This window comes from Chaetura pelagica, unplaced genomic scaffold (genome assembly GCF_000747805.2).
Source record: "Chaetura pelagica isolate M959 unplaced genomic scaffold, ChaPel_1.0 scaffold17, whole genome shotgun sequence".
In the NCBI taxonomy this organism is placed as follows: Eukaryota; Metazoa; Chordata; class Aves; order Apodiformes; family Apodidae; genus Chaetura; species Chaetura pelagica.
The window spans coordinates 1,583,454-1,597,924 of record NW_009970726.1 but is presented as its reverse complement, the minus strand read 5'-3'; the positions used below and the strand labels follow the sequence as shown (position 1 = coordinate 1,597,924).

General features: G+C 35.5%; 1 protein-coding gene across 1 annotated transcript in view; it reads right to left on the bottom strand.

The window, feature by feature from the left end:
• MLLT10 (myeloid/lymphoid or mixed-lineage leukemia (trithorax homolog, Drosophila); translocated to, 10) overlaps window positions 1-14,471 on the bottom strand; it is a 125,578-nt gene that overhangs the window by 16,906 nt on the left and 94,201 nt on the right. Inside the window, exon 14 of the mRNA XM_010007014.1 lies at window positions 277-394. Within this exon, the coding sequence (XP_010005316.1) occupies window positions 277-394 (118 nt within the window). The remainder of the gene's footprint in view (window positions 1-276; window positions 395-14,471) is intronic.

Genomic DNA, 14,471 nt, shown 5'->3' with positions numbered 1-14,471 from the left:
CTGCCTGCTGAAGGCTCTGCTTAAACATTTACATTTCAGACACCAAAAGAAAAAAAGACATGAAAAAAAAGGAAGAAAAAAAAGAAAACAGAAAGAAATAGGGGAAGAAAACCCGCACTCTTCTGCAGAACTGAGAATTTACTTCCAACACATAACTTTATACAGACATTTAATAACCAAATGACAAGCAGAGTTAAAAAACAAAATTTAAAATATTTTTTAAAAATACTTAAGTCTGTATAGTTGCACATTTGTCACCAGCAGTGGAAAGCTTACCTGCTTGGCTGTTTTCAGACTGAGTTATAAGTGCTGCCATTGCTGAATTTGGATTCAGCCTATTGCCGTACATGTGGGAAGCAGGCAGACCGAGAGAAGATCCAGGTAGGGTGTTTGCCTGCAAGAAATCAATTAAAACTTGAATTCTGGTTTTTTGTTTGATTGGGTTTTTTAAGCAGAGGGGGGTGTGCTAAACATGTTTTTAAGTATCTTTCCTAATGCATAATTATTGATTCTTTTTAAGCTGTATGGTTCTTAAAAACTATGTATTTACAAGGGAAAAAAAAATACACTTTCCATTTGTGAGTATAGAAATAGAATTGTTGTATTTCAAAAATATATCAGGTTAATTAAGTGTGTTTTACTCGCTGTTGGCAAGAACTGTTAATAAAAAAACCTTCACAACACAACCACTGCAGCAAATATTAAAGATACCTAAATCGCATTTTAAAACCACCACCATGTAACAGGATGGGTAAACTTCCTTGCAATCCTGAAGTATGCCCTCAATGCTAGGACTTAGTAGCATGGAGACCATGTGGTTATCCTACTAATTATTTAATCTTATTAAACCATTTACAAAATAAGGGCAGGTAGACAACAGATGTCTCACAAATGCTTGGGTTCCTTACATCACAAGCCGGCTGTGGAGGTCAAAAGGTCCAACTTTCAGCTCTATAGTTTAACTACACAGAGCCATATTTCCTTTGCTCCACTCCGTCATTAGTAAAACCTGCACACTATTTTGTTACTTCCTATTTTGATAGACTTGGAAGCCTGGTGTTTTTTTGTTTTGTTTTGTTTTTATTTTAAAGAACGCAAACAGCCATTACAAGTATGTTTTCTATACAATAGGGGGCTCTCGGAATCACAGCTTTGCCCTGACCCCATATAAGGAACTGTATTTTTGGCAGTTGGCCAGCTCTACTTATTGAAGAGCTCCCAAAGTTTGTGTTCATTCATGTTGCTAACCACAATTCTGAAGGTCTCTGCTGGGACTTGTGCCAAACAAGCGAAAATGAACCCTTAAACAGATGAAGCTAAGGAGGCCGGCCAAAATCTTGCATAATCCAATGCAATAAAAATACCTTCTTCCTTGGCTGCTTATGCGTTTGCTCTTTCGAAGAAAAGATTTGTGTCAAATGGTGAGTTGCAGAGACAGGCAACCAAAGGGGAAAAAAAAAAAAAAAAAGGCTGGCTGCTTATTAAAAAGGCATTTTCTTACCTGATTAAAAAATTATTTCAGAACAAAGAAAAGGCTGCAATATGGAGGGGGAGGGGGAGAGAGAAAAACTGAAGAGACACAACGTGGGATATCACCAGTTTCAGAATAAATCTTTTAAGAAAATGTAAACAACCTTTACAAAGGCAACTTTTTTTAAAATGAAAAAAGAAGGTGAACAGTAAGGAACTCAATTTGTGGGACATTTTGACATGTGTAACTGCACACAAGAGACAGGGGAAACATCCTGGTTATTACATCAAAATATTACAGAGTATAAACTATGTCTCTGGAAAGAATCACACACTACCATTAAGTTTTGGCTTTCAGCCAACATATTAAATTTGATGAATGGACTTTTATGAATTCACACAACTGTTTTCAATGATGCTTTATTTACTATATACTGGTGAGAAATTGTGCCTGATACTTACATTCTTCTACTATCACAAAGTCAGAAAAAGCCACAAGCAATTACTTAACGATGATCAGCTTTTTTTCCCTTTTCAGTTTAAAGGTATGTGCAAGATCACTAGATGTGGAACCACAGTTTTACTTCAAATATGGCTGTTATTTCATTAAATTTTTTTTAATAATTGCATGTCTTTAGTAGAATTAATCTGAATTAGTTGTAAATCTTTAAAGTAATGCAAGCATTTCCACCTACGCAGGTATAACAGCTTTCAGCAATACAGCAGATATTAGTATTGTGACAGTTACTGATGAAGGCAGCAATACTGCACAGCTTCTGCTGTTTTCCTTAATAAACACCTATCGCATGATTCCAACACCACTACTGTCATTCAGTAGCAACCTTCAGCCGGTTTCCTCTCCAAAATGAAACAAACTTCAAAAACAACGTCATTTTTTGGTCACCTCCTTTCATTGAAGAAGCCTTACAGAGTGGAATACTACAAAATTGAACAATTATTTGCTTCCATCTCTAAGAGATTGTTCTATGATAAATATAAATATACTTTATCTAAACAAAATGGTCGAGGTTGTGAATTCTCCTAATACAGTTTGTGCTTCTTTAAAAACTATATACACCAAGTCTTTATTTCTGTTTAGTTTTAGAATGTCCACATAAGATTTCTCCAAATTCTAGTAAGCATATAGCTTAAGTCTGACACAGAAGCTGCTATACTCTGTGTAATTAATTCACTGCAAGGCTGCCTAAAATTGTGCAACAACTATCTATTAAATTATGATGGCAAGGCAGCTATAATCAGCAAGAATACATTTGACTGAAACATGCCCAAATAGCTTTAAGAACTTTCTAAAAGTATCTAAGTATCCTAAAAGGAGTTGCTAAAGTCTGTTGAGTAACCATCACATCACAAAACAGACAACATCAAAGGAATTAAACAATGTTTGCTAAGTGGGTTGATATAACAGATCAAAAGACTTAGCATGATTTAAACAATACCTAAGAACTTGAGTTTTTTCACAAGTGGTGGTTTACCCTAAATTTAACCCCTGTTTATACTTTAAAATAATAGTAAAGGTGTCCTACAACAAGTTGGAACTACAAAAGTTCTAGTGCCCTCATGTATCCTATGCAACTCTCAAAGGAAAAAGTCACATTAAGAAAATTGCCCAGGTAATCTGGAGGTAAATAAAAAACTTTTTAAATACTTGATTTGAAATAGGAATGTAAAATGACAAGAATAACGATTTGTGAAGCTTTATATGTGACGACTTCATCTGACAGAAAAGTAGAGGAGGTGAAGGAGTGGTACATTATTTAAAAGTGAAACAGGAGCTTCAAGTTTCTGTCACAGTCGAAACAAGCTGTAGCAAGCATTTATTAAAAATGCGCAATCATCCTGTCCATACATATTAAGGTCATAGGACTGAAACATGTTCTAAAATGCAGAACATAGATAACTGCAGTATTCTTTATTTCAACTTATTCTATTCAAACAGTCAACACGGTACACTATCAAAATGTATGAACTAATAAAATAACAGACTGCTAAGTATTTATTTCAAAAAGGCAGCAAATTTTCCTGAAAATTTTAGCAGATGGATTTAAGCCCATCCAGAGGTATATAATACACTGCTTTCATTTATGGCACATTCAATAAATCAGGAAAGCAATAAGCAGCAGAGCAGCACAGAAGGAAGATACACTGTAATTCACAGAAAGCCTGAGCGCAATAAGAATAAATGATTGATACTTGATTGATGTTTAAAAACACTTCCTCTACAGAACACAAGTACAAGTATATTCTTCTAATTAAAGAACTTGACTTAGAAGCTAACTAAATTTAACTCATATATACAAATATCCTCTAAATATTTGAAATAATAATATATTTTTTTGCATCACTCCAAAATGATATTTTATTGTAACAGTATCACTATAAAGTTTGCCAAGTTGACAACTATTTGCATTCGTAACTGGACATTCACTTGTATTTCCAGAGAAAACAGCTTCTTCATTGCAAAAATTACATGGTCTTTTAGCAAAAAAAAACGCAAAGGGAAGTAAAGTGAGACAATACTTAGCTATATACAATTAGATTAGGTCTCAAAAATTTGAGAACCTTTAAAGAAGCATGCCTATTCCCCTGTTCCTTTCAAGTTTTATGCTATTAAGTATTTTCTGATAACAAGCCTCATTTCTGTCTTAGCTCCACACCAGTAAGGTTTTAATACTCAGCGTGTGATGAGAGATGAAACCAAGTGTGAACAACTTTTGGGTCCCATGAGTAGGCTGACTGTTGAAGCTGTCAGGTTCAATTGCATCATTCCACATTATTCAATGCCCCAAACTGCTCCCTAATTGTTAAGGGCTTAACATATTCAAAACCATTGTTTAGGCTAATGCTGAAATGCCTACAGTTGAGTTTCCATAAAGAAAGGGGAGGGATTTAATTGTAGTTAAACCATTACTGAACTCTCCTCCTTTCATGATAGGACAAGGATGGCCGGAACAACCAATTCCAAGAGGGCTTCTTAATCAGTTTACATCCAATCAACATCCCTTTTCCCCTCTGCTGTCATTGCTATACTGTAACTTTGCATTACATTATGACGATGCTTCACAATTACTGACAGATCACCTAATTATATACTTCAGCCAGTATCTATTTGTCAACAACAATTCAATAGATATTATTATTGTTTAATATCATTGCTCCTGCACTGTTGATACCCATTGCAGTATGACTGCTGGACTAATGTGGTTGGGGTCAATACGAGATTCTTCATCACAGCACGATGCTGTTCCTATTAACTCAAAGTAAAGAAATCAAGAGCACCCAAGTATCACCAACAACTACTTCTCATGGCTAACTACTACTGAAAAAAGTATTTAAAAATGCAGATTAAATTTAAAGCTAAATGTGCTGTGAGATATTCTGCTACACTGAGAAGATACTACTTTCTATGCAACTGTCTGGCTTCTTGAAATATGGAAGGAAATTCAAGCACTAGACCAAATATTAACATCAGCTTATTTCATCTAGAAGTCATCTTAAACTGTTGTATTTTGGTCAATTGCAAGCAACATTATCTGAACAACATACTATTGAAAATAACATCAGAATTAAAACATGCATTGCAACTGAACAAGCTTATATATTCAAACATACTAATGCTATATACATAATGATAATAAAATGTATACTAGACCTATGTAAAAATAATTGCTTTTCTTGATAAGTGAAAAGAGCGGCCTATCAAGTGATAGCAGGAAAAGCAACCTGGCCTTACATTTCCTCGCTTAACTTGGACAAAAACTGATTTTATAGAATTTCTAAGGCCAGTTAGGCTACAGGCAGCATGTAAGAGTTGTCTTTGCTTGGGTATTCAATGCAATAGGAAGAAAGTGCAATTGCTTCCTTTTATTCTCTCAGTACCACTGGCACCAGCTTTAACTTCAGTTAGGAGGTGTGGGGGAACCATTGCTACACTTGATCACTTGCCTTCTCTGAATTCTGTTAGAGGCTGGTCGGGGACGGCAATACACACCTCCATCTGTGGGGTGGTCAGACTGCAGGTAACTGCAGTAACACAATACACCACATTTCTACGAAGCCCACGGGGAAGTCCTGCCACAGCAACAGTTCTCCTGTCGGACAACTGCTGCAACAGAACTTGCTGCAACACTTGCTGCCACAAACTCTTGAATATTTTCACCGCAAATATGGAGTTTGGTTAGAAATCTTATCTAGACCTTGTTTTCATCCAATAAAGTTTCCAGGTTGCTGTTTATTTTCCTATATGCCAAGAAATACAGACGGAATTGAGGATAAACACAGAAAATTCATAATGAAATACTGTTTCCACATTTCTTCTGAAAAACCATCGTAAAACTTTTCAAAACTGCTAGCACAACAAAAAATTAATATTTAAATGCAGCATGATAAACACTACATACATATTTTAACTGAAAGATTCTATCACTTACATTTTGTTAATTTATATTTTGGTTTTCACAGTTGTAAGTTGAACACAATTTTCAAGCAAAGTGCATCAACTTTGTGACTAAAACAGCCCCCAGCCCTATTGATGACCAAAAGCAGAAAGTGTACTTTTTACAGCTAACCTCACCTCACCTACTACATAGATACATCACCAATATGAATCAACCACAAACATCCACAGTGGCCTTTTACTCATTCATTCTATGAAAGCAGCACTGGGTTTGAAAAGGCAACCCAGCCGATACTGACACCATTACCATCCAAGCACTCTGAAGTCCTTACAGTTTGGGATTTTTTAAAAACAGCTAATCAAGATGCAGTTTTACAACAACTACTTTCACTAGCTGGCTGAAAAAAAAATAATATTTAAATTAAAAAGGTTAATTAGGAGGCTAGAAAAGCTAAAATCAACTCAGAAAGAAGGTTTGTTATATATTAGAAGAAAAAAAATCCCAACTTTTACATCAAAAAGAGCATTCATTATAAATGTACAAATTGTTATAATTAAAATCTGCCAGGAACACCCAATATGTCATATGTTAAATCATCCTATGGATATATTATTCACATCATTGGTACTTTTTATGTTACTAGCAAAAATAAACACTTTTAACTTCTAGCTGTGATAATGACTCTCGCTTACAAACAAGCAAATCATCAAATGCTGTCTTTGACAATCAGTTGTTTCGATTACATGTAGAAATAAATCCTTCAATTAAATGAAACCATCAAACTTTCAAACAGCAGCAGTCAAATATTTTCCAAGATGGGCATGAATGAATGCAACTGGGAAACACAGTGGGATTTGAAAGGCAAAATGAAAAATTAATGGCACACCTACAGAAACTAATTTATACCTCTGCCCAGTGTACAACAAGGGCACATGAAGTCATTAAAAACCACATGGGTAAAAGGCCTACCTTCAAATAACATGAAAAAGCTACAACCTCAACTGTACTACCAGTTTACTTATCTCTTCCATGTTAGCTAAACTGAATATTCCAGAAATCTTAACCAATTATATTTATTTATAAGCTAGACACAAAAAAATACACTTACTAGAATGATACCTTATTAAGACTATTTGTTTGGGGGTTTTTATTATTAGTTTTGTTGGTGTTTCTTTTTCAATAAGGAGCCTTTACAGAGGTAAGACTCGGATTCCTCCACCTTTCTACAAACCTAACTAAAACCAGTTTTTGTTTCTATAAACAAATCCCCGTTTCCTCAAGTTTGTTCCTCCATCCCTTCCATCTACCTCCACCTTCACAGCACTTAATCTGTGTATGCTCTACATAGACAATGAAAGCAGTATCTTGCCTTAAGAATATTAACCTATGTATCAGGAATCATAATTTCCCTTCCATATTGACTAGCAGAAAGAATTACTTGATTAGGACACAAATCCAGTATCATCCATATGGTAATCTCTTTTCTTCACTTGAGTATTCCAAAGAAAGCCAGACACTTATAATATGGCAAATAACGAATCTGAGAGAAAAACATTCAAGATCGTCTATACTTGCAAATATAGTACTATTAATAAATAATCAGTCACTTAATCACAATGATTTTAACTTTCTAAATAAATCTCAATAGTCTTTGCTATTAAAGTGAGGACACAAACACCTACAGTGGCAGAATTACTGCTGTGTAAAAATGCTTGCAATATTTTCAACATCTTATGCAGAGCCTATAAGGACACTGCCTCACCAATGGACTTTGCATCTAGTAACAAATCATACACCGTGTGAAACTGAAATATTTTTCAAGACAAACATAAACATTTTGTTTCATCTACATATTTTTTAATTTATTCTTTCCATTGCACAAAGAGTAGAAAACTTCACATTTTTCACATTCACCACCATTACTATTGTCTCAGGCAGCTAAATTGAAGTAGTGCTACACTCAGTTCAACGAAGAGGTCAATGTGCCTCAGTTGCCTGGAGACTGATGGTTGCTACAGCAGCACCAGATAAGCCAAGCTAAATAAGCTTCAGCTTGAAGGCAGAAAACATTTATTGCTAGACTGAAACATTGATGCAGTTGTCTCAGCATGCAGCACTGCACAAAATCATGCAACTGTCTTTCAGACTACCTGTATATTGCATACAACTATGCAAAGACAATCTTAACTGAAGCAAAAGGGAAATACAAAAAAATATAGAATTTATTTGGGCTAAATACTAGATTACTTGTAACTATGATTCCTTTGTTCTTTTAGTTGAGTCACATGTTAGAAGGAATTTTCCCTCTGGCTGTAAATTCTTCTTCCTTGCTACTCTCCTCCAGCCCCACTCCAAAAAACCTCAGTTAGACTGAGTAAGAAGAAAATTAGATTTCTATCAATTTTGCCTAGAATTAACAAGGAATTGAAACAGCTTTTAAGTGACAAACAAGAAAATTTAGATGTAAAACCTATACTACCATTGTTCTTTTATATTTTGAATTTTTTAAGACACTCAAACTTAAAGTGACTGAGACACAAAAAACATCTCTAGTGGTTTTGGAAGGAAAGTCACTATTTTGCATTGACATCTAACATCAAAATACCAACCCCCTCTCTGTCTACAATATACTGAGGGGATGCCTTCAGCACACTTTCTAAATATACTGGTGCTGGCAATTTCCTGTGGCAATGAGTCCCAAGGATGAGCAGCATATTTTACTAAGAATGATTTCTTTTTGTTCTGATGTGCTGGCTTCTCCTGCTGTATCTTTTTCTTAAGTTACAAGATCAGGAGAATAGTTTCAGCATCCAAATAGTCTGTGATCCATGTTCATATTTTACCTTTGACTCAGTGGGTAGGAACCTATTTTGAGAGATCTTATCATCAAAAGTTGTTTTGATAGTCACATAGAATATGTTAACTGTTTTTTATGTGTCCATAATTTCTATCCATTACAGAATTTTAGTACCACAGTAACTATATTGTTTCCTTTTTCTGGAAGCATACTGCTTAAATCATGCAGTATCATGATCTCCAGATGTTTTATTATTCTCTTTTTAATTGCCATGCATATTAAAAATAATGCAAATCATCTTTAGAAAGATAAATGCAGAAAATACAACCAAACTGACCATCAATTTGTAAAGCCTGCTACTTTTATATTGAATCGTAGAGGAAAGAAAACAACAAAACCCACAACCTTAAAACACAAAACAACCACACCACACACTGTATGGCAATTTATAAATTGAACTTTTAAAAAAATTAACTAATAGAACTTACATAACATACTGTTTATCTGCAGGAAAGGTAATTTAACTCTGGATTTCATCAAATTCATTAGTATCAGCAAGAGGAAAAGATTGGTGTGACCTCATGTCATGATCACCACAGGAAGCTGATTTTGGATAAATTTAGCAACACATTAACATATTGTCATGAGCATTGTCTATGCTTTACATAAATGACTGACTTCTAAGGGATGAGAGGTTTCACCACAAGACACCCACCCAGTATTAACTCTGCAGATAAGCATGGAGATCTACACTCTCTGCACCCTGGGACTTTTTAAGAGCTATTCTGGCATCTCAACTATTTCTATATTAAGAAACAGACTTCAGGAAATGGCGTGAAAAAGGCGTGTAAGGGTCTTCCCAAGTTACGGACATAATCTCTGTAATTTACCATAATTAGGGTATTGCAAGAAAGGATTATTGCTTAAATAGGTTTGTTGAGATCACTTCAAAATCTCCAGTTTTAAATGTTAAGATGTTCTTTCTGATCCACAGGTGTCTACAAGAGTATTATACTGAATTCTTTAATTCAGCCATTACAAATGGGTGTGATGTGTACATCCAAGAGCTAAGCAGGAAGCTGGCCTAAGCACCCAGCAACCCAGTGCAGGTTACATGAAGTCCAAGATTGTCTCATCACAATCTCCTACATCTGAGGGCAATTTGTCTTTTTTCATTTATTCCTTCTACTCTCCAAAAAAAGGTTATCAAAGCACTGACAGAGTACCCACGGAGAGTATGGCCCAGAAACTTCCCTTAAATGGACTTACACTTTTGCCTGCCCAGTTCTAGGAAATTTCAGATGCTTCACCTGTAACTTTCCTCCCTTCTTCATATTTAATTCAAGCAGAATATCTAATTAAAAAAATAAAATTAAAAAAAGAAAAAACAGGCAACAGAGTATGTTTCTCTGGGCATAACTGGGCAAAAGAAGTGGAAGGACTATCTTCCTTGACGATACTGAAATTTAGAATATGACAGCCGTAACTGAAGGCTACTACTGCAAACCCAGCAGCTTTATCAATGAGGCATGTGCATTGTACTGTTCTATGGAAATATCCAAATCACCCTTCTGAAGACTTGCAAAAAACCCTTTCAACTTGAATTTTCAGCAAAGACTACTTGTTAAAGATGTACTCTTAAACTCTTTCATAATCCCACCCCTGTTTGGAAAGTATAAATAGGATTGCTCCAAAACTGCTCTTAATTTCTTCTCTGTTGATAGGGAAAAGAGCTAAGAATAGAGTTCCTTTTTCCTGCATTTTCACTTATTTTCCCATGGCTGTCAGAATAGAAATGAAAAAGGAGGAGAAAATTCCCTTGATAGCATGCAAAACGATGAGCAGACTTAAATTCTGACAAGAAAAAAACAAAACACTGAAACAGCCAAAACAGTGTAAACTAGCAATGTGGAGAAAGAGCAGAGGACTACAGAGATCCAAAATTAGAGATTACACTAATTTAGAAAGTGAGAAAATAAAACCAACCAGACAGAAGCATCTGAAACATCAGATGCCCTACATTCACAATCAGAAAAGATCTCAGGATTCCTGAGCCTTCACATACCTCTATTGTTAACAAGTAACTCCAAGTCTATTGAAAAAAATAAGCCTTATCTCCTTCTAAAAGCTGGATCCTGGATCGGACAAAGGAGGATAACCACCACTATACGAATGCTAAAGAAAACCCTGCTGGTTTTCTGCTGCTCCTAAGGGGAGTAAAGCCAAACGAACTTCAGAGGGGATAATGGCAGTGATTAAAGCAAACTTATTTCGCTTAGAGTAGTAACTGAGTAGCAACGCCTACCGTCCCAATTATCACATCTCCACCAGGGAAGCACTGATGTGGACCTATCATGCCATGACAAAAATGCTGGGCTAAAAAGAGTAAGGAGCAGCAACGATTACGTTTCCCTGTCTCCGTGCAAGCCATTAAGGACTGTTATTAGAGATACTTCTTGTTCTCTTCCTTCTCTTTATTAGCTGCTTCAGTGGCAAAGGAAGCACAGCGCAAAAAGTAGAGAGATGGGAACTTGGAAAGAAAATAAACCAGAAGCTGCAGAGGAAGAAAAACACCGTCAAGAAGGAAGCAGAATCCACTAGACCTCTAAGAAAGTGAAAATAATCTTTTGGATTCTATCTGTAAAACAGGTTTGTGACAAGTATGTGCAATATTGCTTGAAATTGCCTCACAGGTGTGCTTAATACAGTCAGTAAAAGCACAGATACCATCACATAGGAGAAGAGAAAATAATCTATGAAGTAACAATCTAATCATATTAAATTTCTAGTATAAGAATAAATCTTAGAAATTTCTGAATAAACTGAGATTACTACAATGCAAAGATCACACACTACTACATCATAGATTGTCAGCACCAAAACCTTCACTGCCGTTTCTGGAGTCAAATCCTGTATTCCTAATGCAGAGATGCCAGAAACAAATGGCCACAGAACACTAGTTGGTAATTCCACTCATTTAAGTCCATTATAAAACACTACATATACTAAGAAAAAATAAAGTTAAAGAATATTTAAGCAACACCATTTCCTGACAAGCAGGAAAAAAAATCCTGCTGTGCAAAAAAAAATAAAAGATACTGAGGCACCCAGGTCGAACTGCCTTTTTTTTTTTTTTTTTTTAATGAACATATATTAATCACCAACAGTAACATATCAGAAAGAGCAACACAGCAAACTGTTACAGAACAGCACAACAAGCTGACAAACATTTCTGCTACAATTATGAAGCACAAGGAAATCTTTGAGATAAAAACTGAGCATAGGACCTTGGAGTGGTGCAACTTGTGACTTGGCTTAACAGGGAAAAATTAAGACACTGTTCAAAACCCAAGTGCAAGAAAGTGATTTTCCTTAACCACAGAGGACAAATTAATATTCATGCAGAAGCTAAAAGCATGCTTCTGATACAAAAGACAGTCTTCGGGGATAGAGTCACTTGCTGTGACGTGCAAAAGAGGAATTCCACATTACGAGGATCAATTCACAGAAAACCAGAAGCAATATTTATGTGAACTGTACCTTCTTTCCTGTATCCCCTTTTTCCTGTATTCTTGCAATTGCTAAATGCATTCTTATACTAATAATGTTCCTGAATTAAGCAGTGGAACCTACTTGAGGCTATGCCTAAGACATATAAAAAAGACAAGTAGGGTGCAAAAAAAGATCTGCATTTGCAGCAAGTGGCATTTTTACTAGACCACTGATCCCCACCTGGTGAGGAACACCAGCATTTCAATTCAGTTATGGCACAGCATGAAACACAAACTAATAATTTCTTCTGGATTTATTAGATTGGAATAAAAATTATGAGTGGCATGAGGGAGAAGAAAATGAGACGCAAAAGAAAAGGTGATTGCAACAAGGCCCATACTGTGCTTTTGTCTTTAAAACAAACAAAAACAACAGCATGGGAGCTATCGTACTAGACAATAGAATGAAAGAACAAAAATCCAGGATTTTAAGGTTTTTTTAAGCTTTAAAACGAGTGTTGCTTAGTTGTTGAAGATAAAGCAGCTCTTGAAGGTTTTAACCACTCAAATTTTACATGGGCATAGCAGTTTTTCAAAAATAATAAAAGACACAGTAGTATTCCCTAATTTTCTCATTTTAGGACAGTAGCTTTCAATCGCTTGCAAGCTTTCTTAATACTATGAAGAAAATTTTCTATATTAAATGTCTACTATAACCTCCAAATCTAAACAGTCCAGCCAATTTTGAGACTAACTCTATGGAAATACATTTTTTCCCTTACCTTCTCTTTAGAATTTTTTAACACCCTTGTTTTAAAAATAAGATAAAAAATCCATAAAAAATTGACAAATTTCTTCTGTCCCCAAAATCATAATTCCAAATACATCTAAGAAAACAGCTGAAATCTTAGAGAAGTGCACTATGCAAGCACATTTTTTAGGTTATTCCAGTTTTTAGTATTTTATATATATGCCATCCTGACTAAATAGCTGAACAGCCAAGGTTTGGGCATACTTGCTCTCCTCATTGAAACTTTAAATAAAACCTACTTTTTAATTTATTGCATTTTATCTGCTAGAGAGGGGCAAGCTTACCTTAACTTAGAACCATCGTATGTACACCTAGGATCTCAGCTGATTTTATTTTAATTAAAACATTACACAAAAAATACATTAGCACACTGTTTTTTGAAGATTTTCATGGTCAAGAGATGAGTAAACACTGAGAATATAGGTACAAGAGCCCAGTAAGCAGACACAACATTCTGATGTAACTTTGCAGAACTAAGTAGGTAAACTCTGCCCGCTGAAGTATAATCAGTCCTTCACATTAACTGCATGGGGGAAAAAGGAAAAAAAAAAAATCTACTCTTGCATTGGAGAACAAGTGCATGGTAAAATAGTCTGTCTTCAGTCTCACAATTTAGTGTGATCCAAAGACACTTCCAGCAGGGAGACCTGCTTGATATCTACAAGTCTTGAAAGTTGGGAAAAAGCATGTAATCTGCCTGGTGCAAGGACAGGAGTAGCACCAAGCGTAAATCTCAATCAGGACATGAATGAACTTAATATTTTAAAATTCACAATACACATCCATCTTCTTACTCCTCCACACGAGGAAGTACTCTGTAAACTTATTTTCCCCAAGGAATGGGGAAGAACTGTGCCCATGGACTATAAAGCCAGCTGTTCATCGCTTGTTACTACAGTTTCTTTGTAGGAGGCTTCTCTCAAATCTGATAAATTAGCAAGGTAAAAAAAAACAAACAAAAAACAAAAAAAAAACACCAACAAAAAAACCAACACAAAACAAAAAAACAAACAAACCCAACAGTTAAAGCAGCTTAGCATCAACAGGAAATTACCATTGCCTACCTGTTGGTTATTACTAGATAACAGACAAAAAGGGAAAGTGCCAGTCTAACCAAAACTGGTGAAGACAGGGAATACAGAAGGGAAAATAGACTGGGACAATAAATATAGGTGGTTTGGTCACACTACACAGCTTATCTGAAGCATGATGTCTGGTTGAAATACCAATTCCTGTGTAGTGGTTCAGATGATGGAAGGACCAAGTTAAGAAGAAAACTGATAAAACTAAAAACAAAGACTACACTTTTACCAGTTTCTAACTGGCAGGCACAAGTTGCCAAAGTGTAGCCCTAGATCCACTGAAGCTGCATAGGATTTCATTAATTCTCTGTGCAAACAGAAGAGCTCTCTTTTAAGGCTGTCAACCAACACTTCTCCCCATTTGAACCTCCCTTTATAGTTCATAGTTCATAACCAAAAGACGCT